The 21,476-nt window shown below is 41.3% G+C and overlaps 1 protein-coding gene and 1 long non-coding RNA gene across 13 annotated transcripts in view; both read right to left on the bottom strand.

Annotated features, from left to right (window-relative positions):
• Positions 1–1,033: 1,033 nt before the first annotated feature.
• LOC139073600 (uncharacterized) lies at positions 1,034–2,222 on the bottom strand. The gene is made up of 2 exons (XR_011522505.1): positions 2,093–2,222; positions 1,034–1,169 (listed from the first exon to the last, which is right to left on the bottom strand). It is a non-coding gene; the product is annotated as an uncharacterized lncRNA (long non-coding RNA).
• Positions 2,223–12,355: 10,133 nt separating this feature from the next.
• The window catches only part of CD109 (CD109 molecule), a 195,056-nt gene continuing 185,935 nt past the window's right edge, over positions 12,356–21,476 (bottom strand). For 11 of the 12 annotated variants that reach the window (XM_070558933.1, XM_070558934.1, XM_070558935.1 and 8 more), the window contains 3 exons: positions 20,165–20,312; positions 18,967–19,069; positions 12,356–16,889 (listed from right to left, as the gene is read on the bottom strand). In XM_070558933.1, coding sequence (XP_070415034.1) covers positions 16,714–16,889; positions 18,967–19,069; positions 20,165–20,312 — 427 coding nt within the window. In that variant the 3' untranslated portion in view covers positions 12,356–16,713. Of the gene's footprint in view, positions 16,890–17,518; positions 18,517–18,966; positions 19,070–20,164; positions 20,313–21,476 lie in introns of those variants that run through there. The other variant, XM_070558929.1, reaches the window with a different exon arrangement.

Below are 21,476 nucleotides of genomic sequence, written 5' to 3'. Positions count from 1 at the left end.
CCCTTTGACCAACATCTCCCTATTTTCTCCACTCCCAGTCCCTGGTGACCACTGCTCTACTCTCTACGAGTTTGACTTTTTTTTTGCCATTAGGAATATTTGGTTGTTATATTTCCCCTATTAGAGTAACTTTACTGTATTTTATGCCTATTACAAACCTTAAAATCAACTTAATAAACATACTTGACTGTGTGATAAAACTTTATGATCATTTTAGGACTTATATATTGGGTATTAACTTCCAACAGCTTTACCCAAAATATTTTCCCTGGAAAACTTCCAGAGAGAAACATCCCAGGAAGAGGACGTTGTTGTGCTGGTCTAAGGGTTTGGAAAGAGTAGAATATCATGTCCTTCTCTTATCATTCAAAATATATGTTATATTCTAAAGATCAATCTCACAGCAATGACACTTTTTGTGATTTCCTAAACTTTGCAATTATACAATTTTTCCACATTGACCTGTTGGCATTCTATAAGGTATGGGAAGTGTTGGTGTGCAGGTATTGTTCCCAACCCCCTTCTTTCTTCCTGAGAATGGCTAAGAATTTCCTTCCTTGTTCTGCTTCCTTTGCCACACTCACTATTCCCCATTATATCAACTTGCAGTTACGTCATTTGAATACTTTATATCAGGTTGGCAAGGTGATGCACACTCCATACCTAGGACTCCTGGAGGCTCTCAAAATCAATCCTTGAAGCCATACTCAGCAGTGAAAGGGAATGCACACTGATGTGCACAACAACTTGGATGATCTTAAGCACATTATGCTGAATGGAAGAAAACTTCAGAAGGTCACATACTGTATGATTCCATTTGTATAACATTCTCCTGAGGACAGTTATTGAGATGGAGAGCAAATGAGTGGTGGCTGGGGATTAAGGAGGGAGGGCAAGTGTATGAATATAAGGCAGCCTGAGGGAGTTCCTTTGTGCTGATAAGAAGGATCTGTGTCCTGATTGTCACAGTGTTTACTGGAATCTGCATGTCTTAGTCCATTTGGGCAGCTCTAAGAAAATACCATAGACTGGGTGGCTTATAAACAACAAACATTTATTTTTCATAGTTCTGGAGGCTGGGAAGTCCAAGATCAAGGCACCAGTAGATTTGGTATCTGGTGAGGGCCCGTTTCCTGGTTCTTAGATGGCTGTCTTCTCTGCAACCTCTCCTGGAGGAAGGGGCGAGGGAGCTCTCTCAGTCTCTTTGATAAGGGCACTGATCCCATTCATAAGGGTTCTGCCCTCATGACCTAATCACCTCGTAAAGTCCCCACCTCCTAATACCATCAGCTTGAGGATTAGGTCTCAACAAATGAATTTGGGGGGACACATTCAGACCATAGCACTATACACATGATAAACTGTCCTAGAATTACACATGAAGACGGATAAGAAAATGAATGCATGTAAAAAGATCATGAAAATGGAGTACGGTCTGTATTCTGGTTAATCGTATTGTGCCTATCAATGTCCTTGGTTCAATAAGTGCACCATAGTCATTCAAGAGGTCACCATTGGGGAAGCTAAGTAAAAGGCATATAGGACTTCTGTGTACTACTTTACAACCTCTGTGACTCTATTTCAAAATAAAATGTTTTTTAAAATCAAAACCTTTGGTCCACACCAATGTTTGCTATATGAATTCCTTTAGCTTTTTCTTCTAGATTGAAAAAGAGAGAGACAGAAGTAGAGCAGTGCTTGGGAATTAGATAACATGTTGTTGTTACTCTTTGCATTGGCAATGTTAAAAGATAAACTGAGGCATACTAAAATTTTTGTGTTTATTTGAGCAAAAATCAATTCAAAACAAGCAGCATCCAAATCTAGCAGATAGAAAGGAGCTCCGAGGAGCTGAACAAAATGAAAGACTTTCGCAGGCAGAAGGGAGCTGGAACAAGGAGATTTTACTGGGCAAGAAAGTGGGTTGGTTATTGCAGGGTCACTCTCCTGTAGGGGACAGCGGAAGTCTCTCGGGCAGCTTACTTAACTCACACTGACCATGCGATTCCTGCCTGGCGAGTCTAAGATTCCATTTCTGGGGGACCCAAAATGGTAATTACATTAAGTCTCGGTTTGGTGATGTGGCGCTTACCATAAGCAATTCCATTGGGGCCTGTTGTCTCGTTTTCCACAGCAGATTACTCAAGGGTCATAACTATATGTTGCTCCTCTTCACTGGGAATGGAATGAGATAAAATGACCCAAATGGAATCGTTGAGAAACACACACACATACACAATACACACTTCCTCTTTCTCCAGGCTTTTTTCTTCATCTCAATAAATGCCTCTCCCCCATCACCTGGTTGCTAAGGCTAGACTTTTTGACTCCTCTTTTCCTCACTTCCTACATCCAATCTATTCCCAAGTCTTTCTGATAATACCTCCAAAATACCTCAAGTCTGCATTTAAAAAATATACAAAGGAAAATGAGAATTTAAAGGAGACTGAGACAACGCATCTGACAGATGAGAAAAAAATCAGAAGAGCGTGCAGACATAGAAGGTGGACAAAGAAGATTCCAGAAAGAGAGTGGTCAACATTGTCAAATGCTACTAAGATGTCAAGAAAAGAAGGAAGGAAACTATCCAATAGATGCAGAAAAAAAAAAAGAGAGCTGGGGCCAGCCTGGTGGCACAGCGGTTAAGTGCACACGTTCTGCTTTGGTGGCCCGGGTTTGCCGGTTCAGACCCCGGGTGCGGACATGGCACTGCTTATCAAGCCATGCTTTGGTAAGCATCCCACAAATAAAGTAGAGGAAGATGGGCATGGATGTTAGCTCAGTGCCAGTCTTCCTCAGCAAAAAAAGAGGAGGATTAGCAGCAGATGTTAGCTCAGGGCTAATCTTCCTCCAACAAAAAAAAAAAAAAAAAAAGAAGAGAGTGGATCACTTTATCCAGAGTACCTTTTACAGAGTAAGTCCAGGTGTCAATGGTATTGCTGAGGATCAAGGCTGCCCCTGCCCCAGGGAGAGAAGCCCAAGATGTCCTGCCCTACATACCCATCTATATCATCCTCCGGGAAGCATAGGACCTCTTGACTTAATCTGATCTGAGTCTTATCTAAAGTTATAGGACCACCTGATAACCAGACCCCACCTGCACTGATACCATTTGAATGATTTTTTTATATAATCTTTCCTTTGTCTTGTAAAGAGATAACTCACATACCTATGCCTTAAATTTAGCCCTAGCCTCAACCCATGTTTGCAGCTCTTCACTGCCCCTGGGTCCTGTCCCCATGCTGCAGCTCTTACTGCCCCTGGGTCCTGTCCCCATGCTGCAGCTCTTACTGCCCCTGGGTCCTGTCCCCATGCTGCAGCTCTTACTGCCCCTGGGTCCTGTCCCCATGCTGCAGCTCTTACTGCCCCTGGGTCCTGTCCCCATGCTGCAGCTCTTACTGCCCCTGGGTCCTGTCCCCATGCTGCAGCTCTCACTGCCCATGGGTCCTGTCCCCATGCCTGCAGCTCTTCACTGCCCACGGGTCCTGTCCCCATGCCTGCAGCTCTTCACTGCCCACGGGTCCTGTCCCCATGCCTGCAGCTCTTCACTGCCCCTGGGTCCTGTCCCCATGCTACTCCATGCTATTCTCTGAATAAAGGAGCACTACTGCCAGACCTTGAGAGTCCAAGAAATCTTTCTTTTGACTCCTTGGCTTGCCGAGCCCACATCAGTTTGAAGAACAGATACAAACAAAGTATAGATAATAAACATAGACAATAATATCAAGAAGTTGGGCTGTGAGGAAGAAGAAAGAGTCACAGCTGGCAGGGACATAGTTTTTAATATGTGAAACTCTCAAGATTTTTAAAAATTCTCCTAGTAAGGAGTCATAATTACTATTCTTTTAGGATATACTTATTTTATAACTATAATTATAAATATGATATAATTATTTTACAATTATGCTAATACTCCAAAAGTATATTCAGTAATTCCTAGCTATAATATTTATTACTAAAATTACTTAAAACAAAGAATTGAAACCTTTTTACTTCTGTAGACTTGGGCAAGGCCAGAAATTAGATAGTGCAAAAACACACAGAGCTGCATTTGCTCATGACTTTATAAATTAAATTTAACTTTCTATTTAGCACTTAAAAAGATATTTAATGATTTAAATATCTATAGTATTTGGAATCAGCTGAAATTCTCCAAATCCCCATAACTGAACTTAGTGAGTCACATAATGGTTGTGCTTAGCACTATTCCACATTTCTCAGTCTCCTGCATTTCTTTCTTTCTACTCTTTTCCCCCTTTACTTCCTCTATCTCTATTCCTATATCTTTTATTTATCCATGGGGAGAAGTTCTTAATTGCAGGTACTTGAAATTCTAATATTCAGTTAAACACTTCTGAATATCTGCAGCGTTAAAGGTAGTGTTCAGTGCTGCGAGAGATAAAGCATGAGTGGTGAACACGTGGAGGTGCTGGGAGAGTGGTGCCTGGAGAGGGCATGGAAGCTCTGTGCCCTTTCCCCATACCTTGCCCTATGATCTTTTCCATGTGGCTGTTCCTCACTTACATCTGTTTACAACAAACCAGTAATCTAGTGAGTAAATGGGTTTCTGAGTTCTAGCAAATTAATTAAACCCAAGGAGGGGTTGTGGGAACCTGACTTACAGCCAGTCAGCCAGAAGCACAGGTGACAACCCAGACTTCCTCTGGCATCTGAAGTCCCAGGAGAGGGTCACTGGAACCTCCAGTTTGTAAGTGGTAGGTCGGAAGCACAGGTTCTGCACGTTTGACTGGTGTCTGGATGGGGGGCGGTCTTGTAGGACTGAAGCCTTAACCTATGGGATCTGATGCTATCTCCGGGTAGATACTGTCAGAATTGAGTTGAATTGTAGGACACCCAGCTGGTGCCTGAGAATCACTTGGTGGCAGGGAAATGCTCCCCTACACACATTAGAATTGGTGATCAGAGAATATTTACTATCTAAATGATAAATAAATGAAAAGCAATAAGATATATTGGAGTATATGAGGAAGCCATCTGGGTTAAAACTAATTAAGCCTGACCTTGTGTTTCCAAAAGGTCCTGATATGGTCTGTTGAGCATGCATTGTACATCTGCTTTAAACATTTACTGTGTCCCAAAGATAAGAATGGTGCCCTTAAAGACAGAGATGTAGTTTCCCACCCCCAAAAGCAGCATTTTTTTTTTAAAGATAAGCATCTCGTCCCAGAAACTAAGGATTAATTACTGACCTGCTGTGCTCACCTTGTGACCACTGACCTGCTGACCACCGATCTGCTGTGCTAGCTAAGCATCTCACGACAATCGTAAATGGGACATTCCTTTCATATGTGATGTATGCTCTTTGTTCCAAGACAGTATATAACCACTCTGTACACCCCAATTCTTTGGTGCCCTTCCTTCCTTGGGGAAGGAAGGCCTAGGCTAGTTCTCAGATCTGGCTCATAATAAACTCACTCTAATTTTTATTTAGATTGATTATGGATTATTCACACTGACAAAACAAATTAACTGAGGTCCTAGAGGGAATCAGGCAACGGGCCTAAAACATAAGTAATAGTCCCTTCATTCTATAAAAAATTAACTTTTTGGGTATCTACCATATTGAGCGTCTACTATATGCCAAACTCTGTATAGATGCTGAAAATTAAAAACCAAGTAAGGCACAATCCCTGCCCTTCAGGCAGCCTGCTTCTCATTGCTTCTGATGTGTGGAGGAGAGACGAGATTAATTATGATGAAGGGGACAGTACTAGAAATGAGCACAGACTGTTGGTGGGAATGTAAACCGGAACAGCCACTATGGAAAACAGTATGTTTGTTAGAGTTTTTACATAATGTTATAAACCGCCTTTACCTCAATAAAAAAATAATAAAAATAAATTTAAAGGAAATAAATAATTCAAAAGAAATTTTGAAACTTAAAAAATCTTTTTAAAAGTATGGAAGATCCTCAAAAACTTAAAACTAGAACTACCATATGATCCAGCAATTCCACTCCTGGGAATAGACCCAAAGCAAATGAAAACACTCACTCAGAAAGATATTTGCACCCCCATGTTCATTGCAGCATTGTTTACAATAGCCAAGACATGGAAACAACCAAAATGCCCATTGATGGATGAACGCGTAAAGAAGTCATGGTACATACAATGGAACATTATTCAGCCATAAGAAATGAGGAAATTCTACTATTTGTGATAACGTGGATGGAATTTGAGGACATTAAGCTCAGTGAAATAAGTCAGACAGAGAAAGACAAATACTGTATAATCTCACTTATATGTGGAATCTAAAATAAAAAAACTTTTTTTTTAATCCAAACTCATAGAAAAAGATATCAGATGTGTGATTACCAGACGCAGGGGGTTGGGGGAGGGGGAACTGGAGGAAGGTGGTCCGGTTACAAAATAAGTAAGTACTGGGGATGTAATGTACAAAATGATGACTACAGTTAACACTGCTGTATGGAAGACGTATGGGAAACTTGTTAAGAGAGTAAATCCTAACAGTTCTCATCACAAAAAGAATTTTTTTTTCTTTTTCTCATCTTCTTTCTTTTCTTTTTATTGTATCTACATAAGAAGATGGATCTTAGCTGAACCAATGTGGTAATCATTTCACAATATATGTAAATCAACCACCATGCTGTATGCCTTAAATTTATACAGTGATGTATGCCAATTATTTCTCAATAAAATTGGGGGGGGGGGGAAATGAGCATAAGACTCTCAGAAGCTACTGAGAAAAATGCTACAAACCTAATTGAATTTCTCAAGAACACAGAAAAGATCCTTTCCAGTGTGCTTCTTTAAAATGAAAGAGAAAAATAAAAACCTTCGAACCACAAGCGTTTACTTGACAATTTACCAAATTATCTTATATGCCTAAATAACTCCTCCTGTTCTTTAATATCTGTTAACCAATTCCTAAGAAAACAAAATGTGTGGTAACTTGCAAAGAAAAAAAAAACACTAAAACTGGAGAATCAAAGCCTTTAAGAAAAAGAGGAACTTGTCTGTTCTCACTTGTTTGGAATGCCAAGACCTCTAGTGCATAAGCTTATTATTATTATGTTATCACTATTTATAAATCTATAGTTCAGAACCTACAGAATACACTGGGTCCATCAGTCAGACAGCATTTATCATAAATATGGACATATAGATAGACAAATGATAAGTAGATGAGAGAGAGAAATGGATGACAGAGAGATAATATATACATAGAGAGAGAGTCTGTGGTATAGGGTAGAAAATTTTAAAAATGTAGGCTTACAGTGTGGTAAGTGAACCAAGAGCAACACAATGAAAACAATTAACTCACAGTGAAGGGCAATATAATTAAAAGCTAAATTGCACAATGCAGACCCTAAATCAGGAATGGCAAATTCCCAGCTCAAATCCCACCATCTGACCCCGCCTCATCCATGCAGACGTTCACTGCAGATCCTAGCTCCTGTTCCTCTAGGGTTCAGAAGTGGCCTCAAAATCCCTGGCAGAATCCCTCTGGGCTGTCATTTCCAAATGATTTCAGCTGGCATTGAAGATGAACTCTATCTTCCATCACTCTGATAGAGCTTATTAAAAACTCAGTGAATTAGCCTACAATGGATAGTGATTCCGGTCCTCCCACCTGTGTGTAGGGGCACGAAGGCAGGACTGACAAGAGCAGAGGGTCAATGTTAGGGGCTTAGCCATCACCACTGGGTCCACACGCCAGAAGCAGGGGCTGGGAAAGCCACTGACACGCTAGAATTCAAATCACGGTGAAGCAGTGGGTTTATTCACTCCACAAATATTTATTGAGTGCCTGCTACTTGCTAGACGGAAGTTCCAATTTTGTTAAGAAGTTGTGAAGGGAAAACCTCTGGGGGGGTTCTTAGTAAAACTGGGGAGTTGTATTAGTTTCTCCAGGCTACCATAACAAGTACCACAAACTGGGGGACTTCAAACAACAGAAATTTATTGTCTCACAGTTCTGGAGGTCAGAAGTCTCGAATCAGGGCCACGCTCCCTCTGAAACCTGTAGAAGATGCTTCCTCGCCTCTCAAGCTTTGGTCTTCCTTGGCTTGCAGCTGCATAACTCCGATCTCTGCCTTTGTTGTAACACGGATTCTCCCTTTGTGTCTCTGTTATCACATGGCCATCTTCTTCTAATCTTATAAGGACACCAGGCATATTGAATTAGGAGCCCACCCTACTCCAGTACAACCTCATCTTAACTAATTACATCTGCAACAACCCAATCCCAAATAAAATCATCTTCTGGGGTACTGAGGGTTAGAACTTCAACATATCTTTTTGGGGGGAACACAATTCGATCTGTAACAAGAACTAAACCAGAAAATCTCTTAACCCTGACCATTTTTAACACTCTACAAAAAAATGTAACAGACAAGATACCAATTTAAGAAGTTTCAGCCCCGAATGATCATCAGTCTCTGCCAAATAACGCTAGGAACTCTGTAGTCACTATCTTCTGAAACACACATGTTCTGTTTGAGTCCTCCTAATATTGCACCAAAACCTACCCAATTGTAATGATTCTGCAACATGAGCTTGCAGGTGGTAGCCTTTCAGATATTTGAAGTGTTTGGAGTCCACATAGTTTCTTTCACCAGCTGAGCATCCCCACATCCTTTCATCTTTCATCCTCACGTCATTATGGCCACTCTGTCCCATATGAACTCTAGTTGGTCTACCTTCTTATATCGTGATATTGGTAACCAGGCATAACACCCTGAAACACGCAGGCTATACTAGAACTAATACCTCTCTTGTTGAGAAACCTGAGGCACTCGTTCTCATCACTCATACGTTGTTTAACCATCAAGTCTTTTTTATGTATTCTGCCATTTAATGTCTCCCTCATCCTGAACTCAGGCCATTGTCTAATCTTTGAGATAATTGGGGTAACCTAAACAAGAATAAAAGCCAACTACCAAACAGAGTGGAGAATCATCCAAAGTTCTCTCATCCACCTTAGGGATGTGACCTAACCGCAGAGCGGACAGAGAGAAAGCTTTCACTCACAGCTCATGTGAGAAGAAGAGAAAGTTGAAGGCAAAAGGGGAGCCAGTACTTGCCGATTTCTGAGAGGAAGTAACTGACAGGAAAAGAGGAGATGGTGGGAACTTCAGAATGAAGAACGGAGATAAAAGACCAGGGAAGAAGAGAGAGATGGCCTAAAGAAAGCCATGAGAATCCAGCTACACATTTCCCTGCCAGCATAGGAAATGTCCTTGTGGGGACACTACAGGAGTCTGGGAGGTGATGCCTCATGTTCCTGTACAGCCTGATGGGACTACGTAACTAGGTCAAGGGGCTCAATACCCCCAGATCTGAATCTCTGTAATCTGGATTTATCACTGGTGACCTTGAATAAATTGTTACGTGAATCTTCTTCGAGATCCCATTTAAGAATCATTTTAGCAGAAATGATGACCCAAGCAGTAGCAGAGAAGAGAATCCATCAACCTCCAAGCCAACCTCTGGTCCATGTGGGCATTAGAGATAAGCTCAGAACAGGCTAGGGGCATCAAAGGGACCCACCACAGGCAACAGCTTGGCTGGAGAATGGGAGCGTTCCCTCCCCTGCCACCAGAAGGCATGCATTTACAGCTAGAGCCTAAACTACATCCACTGACACAGGCAGACATAGAGTCACACCATAATTTATTAAGCACCTCATATGTACCAGATATTGCAAGAGTGTGCAAAATCACACTCTTGGTAGAGGTATAGGGTCTCTGGGGGAAGGCAATAAATAGCATCCTTCATCCCTGTCCGGTGTACAAAACTCAACAGGTGAAAGAATCAGAATATTCACTCTATTCCTGATAAAGGCTAAGTTGGAGGACACAGCCTGGGGTGTGGGAACCTAATGGACCTACCCACTGAAGCCCATTTCTGGTGAGACTTCCTCACCCATCCCAGGCAGCACTGGGCCCAGCAAGACCTATGTCAGCACAAGGGAACCGAGGAGGATGTCGGCATGGGACCCCAGATGGACAAGGGGGAGATGCGTCCACTGTTGCCAATTCATTCCTCCAACTTGACAATTCAGAGCAGCATTCTTCTCCTTCTAGGTGGAGTGAGTTAAGGGAAAGAGAGAATCCGAGAACATTTAGGGAACATTCCATGTCACATATTCCAGAGGAGAAGATGCTCTCCTCTCTGATAAGAGGAAGAGCCAAGATTGAGCCGAGGCCTGCCTGGCACCAAAGCCCACCATGGTGTCTATACATGAATGTGTCTAGTGAACTACTGGCAGAGAGGGTTGCCAGGAGTCAACTTTGCTCAAGGATTTTGAAGAGATGACCGAGAGAGAAACACAGAGAGATTGTGATGTCAGAACCAAGACATTTGGGGAGGACAGTGTAGTATCTGCACCCCATAACATGCAGCCTGGCCTCCTGGACTTAGGTCTGAGCCACAGAGAGAAATAGAAAGAACGAGAGAGAGAGAGGGGGACACTATAAGCAGAAACTGAAAGAACAGTTTCCACTGAAAACTCTATGAGCACTGAGGCACAAGCAGCCCCATTGTCTCCAAGGGAGACGTGTATGGCACGGAGTCAGGGAGAGGAGACAGCCCACTTCAGTGTGGAAGTCAGTGTAGCTCGAGCAGTGAGGACTGCAGAGGGCACCATTCCTCTTCGGTACAGCGACAGAAGTGGCAGCGGCAGCGGAGGGAGTGCTGGGCACCAGGGCTAACACAGACGTGCTTGCAGGCCCCTTCACTGCAGAGAGACGGTGACACCAGGTGTACCAGTTATGAATAAGTTAGTACATAAAGCAGAACTAACTGCTTTTTAAACTTGTGTACTAGTTTTGTATTGCTGTGTAACAAATTACTACAAACTTAAACACATTTATTATCTCACAGTTTCTGTGGGTCAAGAGTCTGGGCAAGTAGTAGGTTTCTCTGTTTAGGGTCTCACGTGGCCATGGCCAAGGCAGCAGCTGGGGCTGCAGTCTCCACTGAGGCTCAGCTGGAGAAGGATCCACTTTTGTGGGCAGAACTCAGTTCCTTACAGCTGTAGGGGCTTCCTTTTCTTGCTGGCTGTCAGCTGGAGGCTGCCCTCAGTCCGTAGGGACCTCCCAACACAGCAGCTCACCTCTTCAAAGCCAGGACGGCAGGAGACACTCCAGCGAGGGGGCGCTACAATCACCTGCATCCTGCCGCCTGTGCCATAGTCTACTGGCTGGAAGCAAGTCACAGGTTACACCCACACTCAAGGGCAGAGGATCCACAATGGCATGAAAACCATTTCACATTCCAGTGGTTTCCAGACTGAAATGATCATCAGAATCACTAGGAAGCTTTAACAACTTAGATTCAGAACCCAATCCTACACTTGCTAAATTAGGATTTCTAGAAGTAAGACCAAGGTTCTTTTGCTAAGCCAAGTACTTTAGGGGAGTCTAATAATCAACCAAGTTTGGAAACTACCAATACAGACATTTTCAAAAAATAATTACTACATCTTTCCCCAGTCTCCAACCTAAGCTTCCTAGAGTTGAGATATAGACTTATTTGTTAAGCTAAGTATCTGTCCACTGATTCTAATGACTCTCCTGTTGTTTAAAGAAGACATTAAATTAATAATGAGTTTATTGTTGTGTAAGGATGGCAATAAATCAATCATGTTAAATTAACTGACATTACTAGGTGATCTAGAAGTGCCTAGCATCACTTAGCTAGGAATTTTCTCAACCTCAGCACTATTGATAATTTGGGCCAGATAACTCTTTGTTGGGGACTGTCCTGTGCACTGCAGGACATTTAGCAGCATCCTTGGCCTCTACCCACTAGAAGCTAGGAGTACCACCTCCAGTTGTGACAATGGAAACTATCTCCAGACGTTGCCAAATGTCGCTTGGGGTCAAAATCATCCCCAATTCAGAGTCACTATACTATCTTTAGGATTTTGCAGAAGTCCAGAAAATTCACAGTAGGAAAACTGTTCAAAAAAACACTGCGTAGGAATCAAGCGAAAAACGTACCTGAAGTGTTTCACTGTGGAGGCAACAATCCGTGCCTCCACAGTCCTGTGTACACAAACTGTGCCTTTTATATTTCTACATGATTTCCAGATGCTGAGTGAGCAAGTCCTCACCTCACATTTTTCTGTGTATCACTTACCTCTCCACAGACCCCACCCCAACACCAAAACCAAAGAATGAGGAGAGAGGTGAAGGGGTCGGTGGTCAAGTTTCTTTCACCTCACTCATGTCAAACTCTTATAACACAATAAGGCCTACTCGACCCTACCCTCAGATATCCCATTTCTCACAATTAAATAGGTTTAGGTACAGGAGACGTGCTACAGACATGGTTTAAGACAAAATAAAAAGAATACTGATAATAAATAGATGTGAACTTTATATTTTATTGATAAACCATAATTTCCTATTCAATACATAATAGTGTACAATTAATGATAACATAACATTCTAACATTTAAAAGTTAAACTTTCAGAATCACCTTGATCAATATATAAAACTTTAGTTTCTGGGAAAATAATGTTTTATTTCAACAGTATTCTTCTCATATGCAAAACGGCTTCTCAAAATAGGGGATTTACAAATACAACTATATAAAGCTCCCTGTGTACAAAATAAATTGGCCCCACCACATCAACTGCACCCTACTGAAAACCCAAACATAAGGGCGTGAAGGCCTACAACAGAGCCACACTGTACTGAAGCTATCAAAGATAAACCGTGAAGACCTACGGATGGAACACGGAACCACCCTCCACCGCTGATTCAAGACACTGCGCAGGAGAGGGGTACGTTGTGGCCTCATGACAACATGAGATAGAATTATTCCTAAATACGTAGCAACACGTGTGTCAATACCATCCCTATTACAGAGACCCACACATACCAATGTATCAGTGCCCTTTGAAGTGAGAAATTCAGAAATCATCTAGAAAATATCTATTTTCCTGTGTGACAATAATTGAAATGAAAATGACATTCTATGGAATGATGTGATGTGGCACTATCTTTTGATGAGGTAATGAAAACACAACTCATTGGCTGGAATAGTTTTGAAACAAGCCTACTCTCACTGATATATGCTTAATTAAAGATTTATATTTACTGCTTAGTTTCCCAAAGAAAGTAGGATAATGGTGCTCCATCCAAAGTAGTGACAAAAAGAGCTACACCTCAAATTACTCCCAATGCAACTTAAGACATTTAACATGAACATCAATATCATTTGAATAGATGATAGGAAATTTTTAAGTGCTTAAAAATGCTATGCCTTACTGGAATTTGAAAACAAAGAAAAATGAAGAATATACTCTTCTAACAGAAGCCTCCACTGAGAGTGTAGAAGGTGCCGAAGCTTATCCAGGAGTGAGTCCACTTCCTGCGAGCGTCTCAGACTTACGATGTGCAAGAAAATGATGCCCCAGAATGCACAACGGCACTGGGCCCACGGGAGCCACTTGGCAAAGTCAGAATAAGTACTGCCCTTATGTTAAGAAACCTTGTCAAGAAGGTATTTACAACACATTTTTATAGAGATCACTATTAAACTTCAATAAAGCAAATTAGAAAAAATAAGGTGGTTACAAAGAACAGATTATATGTCAGCAGGTTAATAAAACGGTTTCTTTAAAAAAATGACAAAAATCATAACTCCCATTTTTAAAAAATATCATAGGACAGCCAGAAATGTTGAATGAAATAACTAAATTATATCAAAATAAAGATAACTGATATTATATTGCCAGACTATTTATAACTATATTTAACATAAACAGAAATTAGGGCTAAATATAACATTTTTTAAAAGATAACTATACCCAGGCCCAAAAGAATGGAAGCAGGGAGAATTATGCTATCTACAATTCTGCAAACCCCTAGGTGTGGGATTTGGTATTGCATACATAAGTAACAAACAGGTAATAGATGCATATCTGGATTTTATATTAGCACAATGCTCCTCAGATTATAATATAACCAAAATACTAAACCAAAGATACTCTTGTTACAAAATTTTGAAAACTATAAAGTATAATAGAACAACACAATAAAAGGAAGTATTTCATTAACTGGGCCTATTTTAGCCAAACTCACAGATACAGAGAACAGATTGCTGGTTATTTTAATTTCTTTTTCAGAATTATAACTGATGGTAGCAAGATGGTGGAACCAAATACAAAAGCATTGTTCTGTCCTTGAATTGTCTGGCTGCTAACTATTTCCAGCATTCAGTCTCTGGAACCATTGGCCAGTCAACACTGTAAGTGACATATGCTACTGTCTCAATAAGGTTCCCAGTTAGTGGGAGAGAAGGGGGATTTTAAATTAGTCCGTATCAGTAAACGAAATTGACGGCATTCTAAATGGAAGAGCTTCCGCATAAGCAAAGTAAAATGAGCGTTTTACTATTATTGCTTACAGCATATGAAGAAAATCGTCTACACTATTATTACTACTGCATATCCTCCTTTCTCCCCATGCCTGTGGCTTTTTAATTGCTTTTAATCCAAACCCACTGCTTGTGGCAGAGCCAGTTCTCCTAGAAAGACATGAAGGAGGACGACGGCCCCGTGCGCCTGAGTCAGAGCTCGCTGGATGTCACTTCCTCCTCCTCCTCCTCCTCCTCCTCACTTTTGATAAATTTATAATAAAAAGAGACGTGTTACAAGATGACGTTTTAATCTGAAATCTGAAGTACTTCACAAAAAAGTATTAGAGCTTTAGGTTTTATATGAGGAAATATGATCTAAAAAAGATACAAGCTGTCTTCCAATGGCCTTTCCATTGTAGTGTTTCCTAATACACCACTACTAGAAGTTCGGTAAAAATTATTTACCAGGAACGTAAGGTATTGATGGTTGGTATAAAGTTCCCCAGGCAGCACAGCAGAGGGAGCATCCTTTGCCAACACCCTCCGGAACTTCATTACAAGACACTTTCATCTCTAAAGAAGTTTCAGGGCGTAAAGTGGAAACGCCACCCAGGCAGCCCCAAGGCACCCAGCGCCTTTTTCAGGTCAGTCTGTCTCAAAGGTGTAAGAGAACTAAGACTGTTCTTCGCTTGAAAGCAAAGAAAGAAGGTTATTTGACATTTATCTTCTCTCTCCACAGACCACTCTCTGAGGATCTGTCTCCTACATATATGCTTCAAGCTTTAAACTTCAAGTTTAAACTGCAAGTTGGTAATTCCTACCTTGGTTTCTAAAATATCCATAAGCAATACATGAATACCCACTGCACTATAACTTCTTAAAATTCACCAAAATAAAAACATTTAAAATGTTAACTCTAAAAGATATATTTGCAGACTTTATTTTTGATGGATTTATTGTGAAACAGCTGAAAATACTGCAGCACAGACTCCGTGGAGCCCACGGCAATCGTTTTCCCCACATCCACTTGAAAGAAATGCCATGGAGTTAAGAGGCCAAATTAAACCATTTCTTAGATTTAGGAAAAGAGCTTTAATTAATTTTGGATATATCTAAAATATTTTAATATGTTTAGAAGGGAAAAAAGAAAGGAGAGAGAGGGAGGAAAATGAGGGGGGAGAAGAAAGGAATTTTTCTTTAAAATTTTCACCCAGATAAATGAATACTGTCCTTCAGAATACAGGGTAACCAATGATCCAGGTGCTCAAAATTCAGAAATCTTCCTAAAGGCTCCCAGCAAGTGTTAGATGTCACCAGCACCCGAGTCTAGAAGAGCTTCTCCAGGACCCTGGGCAACAGCCCATGACACTCAGCTCAGATGCATGTCAAGACTCTCTGGGCCCCATCAAACCTCAGCTTCTTTCCCAGACCACAGGGAGATCAACCTGTGGCATCTTAGACAGGATTTTGTTGTACCCTCAGCTTATGGTCCCCCATTACTAACAAAACCTGTGTCTCCTGGCATAGGTTCCTCTAGTCCAAGGCACTGGAGGCACAGACCGCAACACTCCTGCCTTGCAACCCCGACCGGATCCCTGGGGGCTGAGGCAGGGAGGGAGCGCAGCGCAGCCAGAGCCCAAGGGCGGTCTCCTGGACACTCCTCAACCTCTGAACTAGAGTGCAAAGCACAGAAACACACGCCCTCTCTCATTCTCTACAGGAGAAAAACAGCAGAAGGGTAATGGCTGGATACGAAATCACATGTGAAGTGGAAAAACATCATTTCCTGAAAAGACACTTCACCACCTACATTCTAAAAAGAAAGAGGTAATATCCAATTAAGAAGGATATACTGAGCCCACCGGGGTGGGCTGGGCTGGAGAGCAGGGAGGGTGGCTGTGGGAAGGAGACAGAACAAGCTCCTCCTTCTTTTGTAGTCCCCCAGTTCCCAGAAATCTACCTTTAATACTAAAGCAAGCTCTGGTGTCTAATAGCGCTTAAGAACCTGGGCTCGACTCTTCTAGAAGATGAAAAGAATAATCTAAAATAATGCATTTATTCTGGAGAAAACAACACCTCCAAAAAAGATCCTAAAAGATTTTAAGAGGAGGAAATAAGGATACACAACTGCAATAATTCTGGGTTTTGTTCCACACAGAAGTCAGGTGAAGAAATCTGTGCAGCTACATGTACTGAGACCCCATACCCCATACTAAGACCAAGCATCCCCTCAACCCCATAAAAAGAAAAAAATTGTATTTTGAAATAGTCAGAGGCAACATTTGGTTATGAAACAAGACAATCACATGTGACTTCCGGAAATCTAAGTACTACATGGAGTCCTTAAAATTTAAATCACAGCCAACACTGCAAAGAGAACAGAAGCACAAAACAGAAAACGAAAACGACAGACGAGTGACAACAGGAGGCCGCCACCCCATTCTCACAAGGACGGCAGCTGTGGTCGTCCCCACAGAGGTCACAGGAGGACAGCTTCACTTCAGAGTTGTAACTTCTCACCGCTTGTCTCCCTGCGCAAAGAGAAGGACAACAGTCTACATAGCTCCCTTGTTTAGAAACACTTAGTCTGCCAAAACTTAAGAGCATTTCAATACACTTTTCTGATTTTTCCACTCTTCACATAATTTTATTTTTTTTTTACAAGAAACAACTAAAATGCTCAAGAGGGGCCCAAACTGCTAACCAAATCCAAGAGGGAAACAAGGCTTCCAGTCCAGTCTCTCCACCACCAGCAGCTGGCTGGCGCCACGAGGAAAAGAGGCTGCGGCTGCCAGTGCAGCACGGCTGGAGCTCTGCCTGGAGGAGGGAGGAGTGAAATGGAGGACTTCCTCACCTCAAGAGAGTCTGGTGCAGCGTGACACTTCCCATGCCTTCAGAGTCTAATCATTACACTTCTGAAAAAAATACTTACCGTGCACTTCATTGAAAAATACATAAGTACAGAGAACTCGGCCCATGCAATGCGTTGTTTCAATATTTTAAGATGTTGAGCACTCAGTCTCTAAAAACTATTCAACTTCGGTAAATTTTATGGTACAAGCTAACACAAAAAAAACTACATAAAGCATCTAAAACACTACAGTAAACTTACTGCAAAACATAAATGATTTTAATTTTTATAATTTCTTAAAACATTCTATTTTCAAATTTCTTCATGATTTTTCATTGATTTTTTTAATATTATAAACATATTTTGTAACCTTAGGATTCTCAAAAATGGGTTGGTAGGTTTTTATTATTCTGATCTTTCCCATGTTTTCATTTTAAAATATCTCCTTTGTAAAAAAGTTCTTTTCTACAAAGAAATTACATAGACTGAAGCTTCTTTGCTTCTTAAATGTTTAAAATATTCTCCATACACGTAAGAAATAGCTGGAGGATTTTTCACCTAGGTATGATAACACAGCCGGATGACGAGGCACTGCCATGGCGCCTCCACTGGGCAGCCCCCCAGGAGAAAGCGCCGCCCCCGTCTCCAAGACGCCCGCCAGACCCCGGGCGTGCTCCCCTCCAGTTCCAACAGGAGGCAAAGGAGGGGAGGAATGGGCCTGTGGCCTTAGAAGGAGAGAGAGTAAGTGGTACTGCGCCCTAGTCTTAAATGAATACTCGATCAAACACTACCAACAACATGAACAAGTTCACTTTATTTTAAAGTGTAACCATCTACAACTGCCTAACACATGGCAACATCCACAATCCTCGTGCACCCTGACGATTCTGAGCCAGCAGCAGTGCTTACTCAGAATATGTTTTATTACTAGTAGAAACCTCAGCCCGGAGATCGCACACCCACAAAAAGTCACTCTGTGACTGAACGTCAATTCGTCCTAATTAACTTAGGTCATCTCCAAACCAGATCTGTACTCCCACATCCTGAATTTCTAACATTTTATAAACAAGTCACCAGCAAAATCAAAGAAGCTCAAGTTATTTTCCAAACGGACTATATTTTTTGATATGCTAAAAAAAATATGTTATAATGTATACACTTTAGCAAAACAATAGACTCCCTCAGTGAAGAAACACCTAAACCCAGGTGAGGCTTTTCCAGCGCCGACTCCGTTCACGCCATCTCCTGAAGAGCTCCCATTTCATAAAGGAACCAGATGGAATGGGTGCTTGCAACAGAAGCAAAACCTTGGAAATTGAACATAAACTGGACTTCTATGTCAACTTTTCCTTGTACATTTTGTAATTGTGACTTAAAAACCTAAAACATTATGAGCAAAAGCATCATTTTTTTTTAAAGATTGGCATCTAAGCTAACATCTGTTGCCAGTCTTCTTCTTTCTTTTTCTTCTTCTCCCCAAAGCCCTCCAGTACACAGATGCATATTCTAGTTGTAGGTCCTTATGGTTGTGCTAAAAACATCACTTTTAATAGCATATGCTACACATATCATGCGGCCCTTGTCAATTATCACTTGTCTTCATTTAAATGGGAAGCTCCTCTGCTCTCCTCCATCCTCCACCCCCCCAACAATACCCGTTCCCATGAAACCAATCCAACAGGTGGCCACTTCAAATGAATGAATGAATGAATAAATGCTTAACTCCTAAAGGATGAGGAACTCCAAAACACACTTACTTGGTTCATAGTAATCCACTATGGACACTAAAGCATCTTGTGTATTTGAAACTTTGAAGTTTCTCACAGCAGGAATATCAACACAAAACAGGGTTTCATTTACCTTGAAAAACACAAAAGACTTTTAACGGGGTGGCAGACTACATGTTCATGATAAAGTAAAAAACATTTCTTTTTCTTATCATTGTAGGAAACAGATATAGAAATTAACATTTAGGGAGCACATCTATGTGCCCACTGATATGGTAAGCACTTGATATAAACAACATGAACACCACCACTTAACTCGTAAAACAATCCTTACAAGATAGGTTTGTTCTTACTCGCATTTTACTGAAAGGGATAGTGAGAATTAAGGTAGTGAGGTAAGCAGCCCACCCAAGCAGTATGCTCTGCGCCCTGGTGCCTCGCCCAGACCCCGCTCAGGCAGTGCACCACCACAAAGGCTGCTGAGGGCTCACTGCAGCCCCTTCTCCAGAGATGCGCCCTCAGCTCAAGGGAGCCACCGCACCCAGCAAGGCAGGTAACCTTAGAGCAGGGGGTGCACCCCACAACCAATAACTGACTGATATGAGGTACAAAGGGCCAGCCTCCTTGCCTACAGAAGGGGCAGCTTATGCCAGTTTGGCAAACAATACTGGTTAAGGAATCTGAAATTGATAAATGCCTTCAAACATTCCATTACATACCAATTAGCAGTAAAAGAAAAGTCAAATTAATCAGTCAAAATGTAATGAACACTCAAATTAAGATAATCATTAACAAGAACGTCACAGATACAGGGAAAACTCCAAAACCAATACCTTGGAGTTTGTAATTAACATATAATTAAAGCTTTCATCAGCAGCATGTAAACATATATGTTTAGCCGTTCCCTGAGGCAGCCGGTTCTCAAACTGAGATCTGGACTGAACTTTTAAAATTATAATATGGCAATTTCTATATATTTCACATCTGACATGAAATAATGACATAGTTATCAAGACTTTGATCAGGCTCATCATTAATAATAATTCTAATTGCATAACGATGTCTTTTCAGTGAGGATAAATATATGGTTGCCATGTGAACGTCATTCAGTGACACAAAAAAGCTGAAATAATGACTTACAGAAAACATGTTAAGTGAGACTTCTGAACGAAATAAGTGGTAGCTTTCTCAATGGTTACCTATATGAAACTTAACTTTTGCTACTTACAGAATCTAAATACAGGTTCAGTTTTCCATGTTCATGTTCCACTTTCTTCAATGTCTCGCTCAGAGGAATTGCGTCCGAAGGCACCATGAAACCACTGAGTAGGTTAACTTCCATAAGGGCCATGCCACTTCTAGCTGGGCCCAAAAACCTAAGTCAAAGAGCAACGGATGGAAAAAACCCTTTAGGAAAAATCTAAAGCTCTTGGCAAACTATCTTCATATGAAAACTCAAACTGCCAACTGTTATTCTAAATATTTGCTGTTTAGTTGAAATAAAAATCAGTATAGAAAATCATAAAACAGGTAATCTTTTCCTTACAGGTGTGAAATTCTTATAACTTTCAGCGACATAGGGAGTAAGACATAGCAATGTATTCATTTGACAGGCAGCATGAGATGCCTGTAATGGAACAGGCTGTGCCTGTAGTTGTAATAAGTACAATCTGGGTGCCCGTCCAGCTTGCAACTCTGTTCTCCAGTGGGGATTCCACACTGAATTCCATTTTTCATCTTCTCAAAAGTTGACAGCACTGAACTTTCCAGCTGAAAGCTAGGAATGGAAAAAGAGGCATCTCTGGACCACTTGGCAGTAGACTGCAGCCAAGTCGTTAGCAACTATTTCTTTGGTTGCATAAAAAGAAGACCAGGAGGCAGAGTCCTGCCCTTTGTTCTCTCACACACTGGGAGCACATTTTGTGCTTTCTTTGGCAACCTTGACAGAACAAGCCTCAGAGAGTTTTATCACACGCATCGTTCTCTCACCCTGTTGCACATAATGCGAGCCTCAAATGGTCTGTGCACCAACTACATTTTGTCTCCTTTAAAATAAATATTTTTTCTAAAATGAACAGGCAGCAAGCTTTTTGTTTGGAGCAGAGGAGCCCAAAGGAGCGTGGTTATGAAAAGGAGTTTGTCTTCAACATGAAAGGATCACAGCATTGTTAAGTTAGTTCCCATTGTTCTTTCAGATGGCAAAAGCAAGAAAGGCTGATGAAAATGTTGCTTTTCACAAATCTGATGTCTGCCAAACATGCCTGATTGAAAAGCCACATGTACAAGTGCTGACTGCGGGCTCAGCAGACCCAAGCAATTGAAATCATCTGCTGGGTGCTGCACTTCACCAAAAGAGGCGCTCTTGAAAACTAACAAGCACATTGAAATGAGAGGGGTTTGAATCTGAGCAAAAACTACAGGTGAGAAAAACAGCCAATCTGCTTAAATATGATGACTTTCAGTACATCATCAAAAGTGCCCTGGTTGACCTGGTCTTCCACTGGTCACTGGCAGAATTTGATAAATCACCATGCCACACT

The sequence above is a fragment of the Equus przewalskii genome, chromosome 9, assembly GCF_037783145.1.
Source record: "Equus przewalskii isolate Varuska chromosome 9, EquPr2, whole genome shotgun sequence".
Taxonomy (NCBI): Eukaryota; Metazoa; Chordata; class Mammalia; order Perissodactyla; family Equidae; genus Equus; species Equus przewalskii.
The sequence above is the reverse complement of the archived record's forward strand: the minus strand, read 5'-3'. Positions and strand labels throughout refer to the sequence as shown.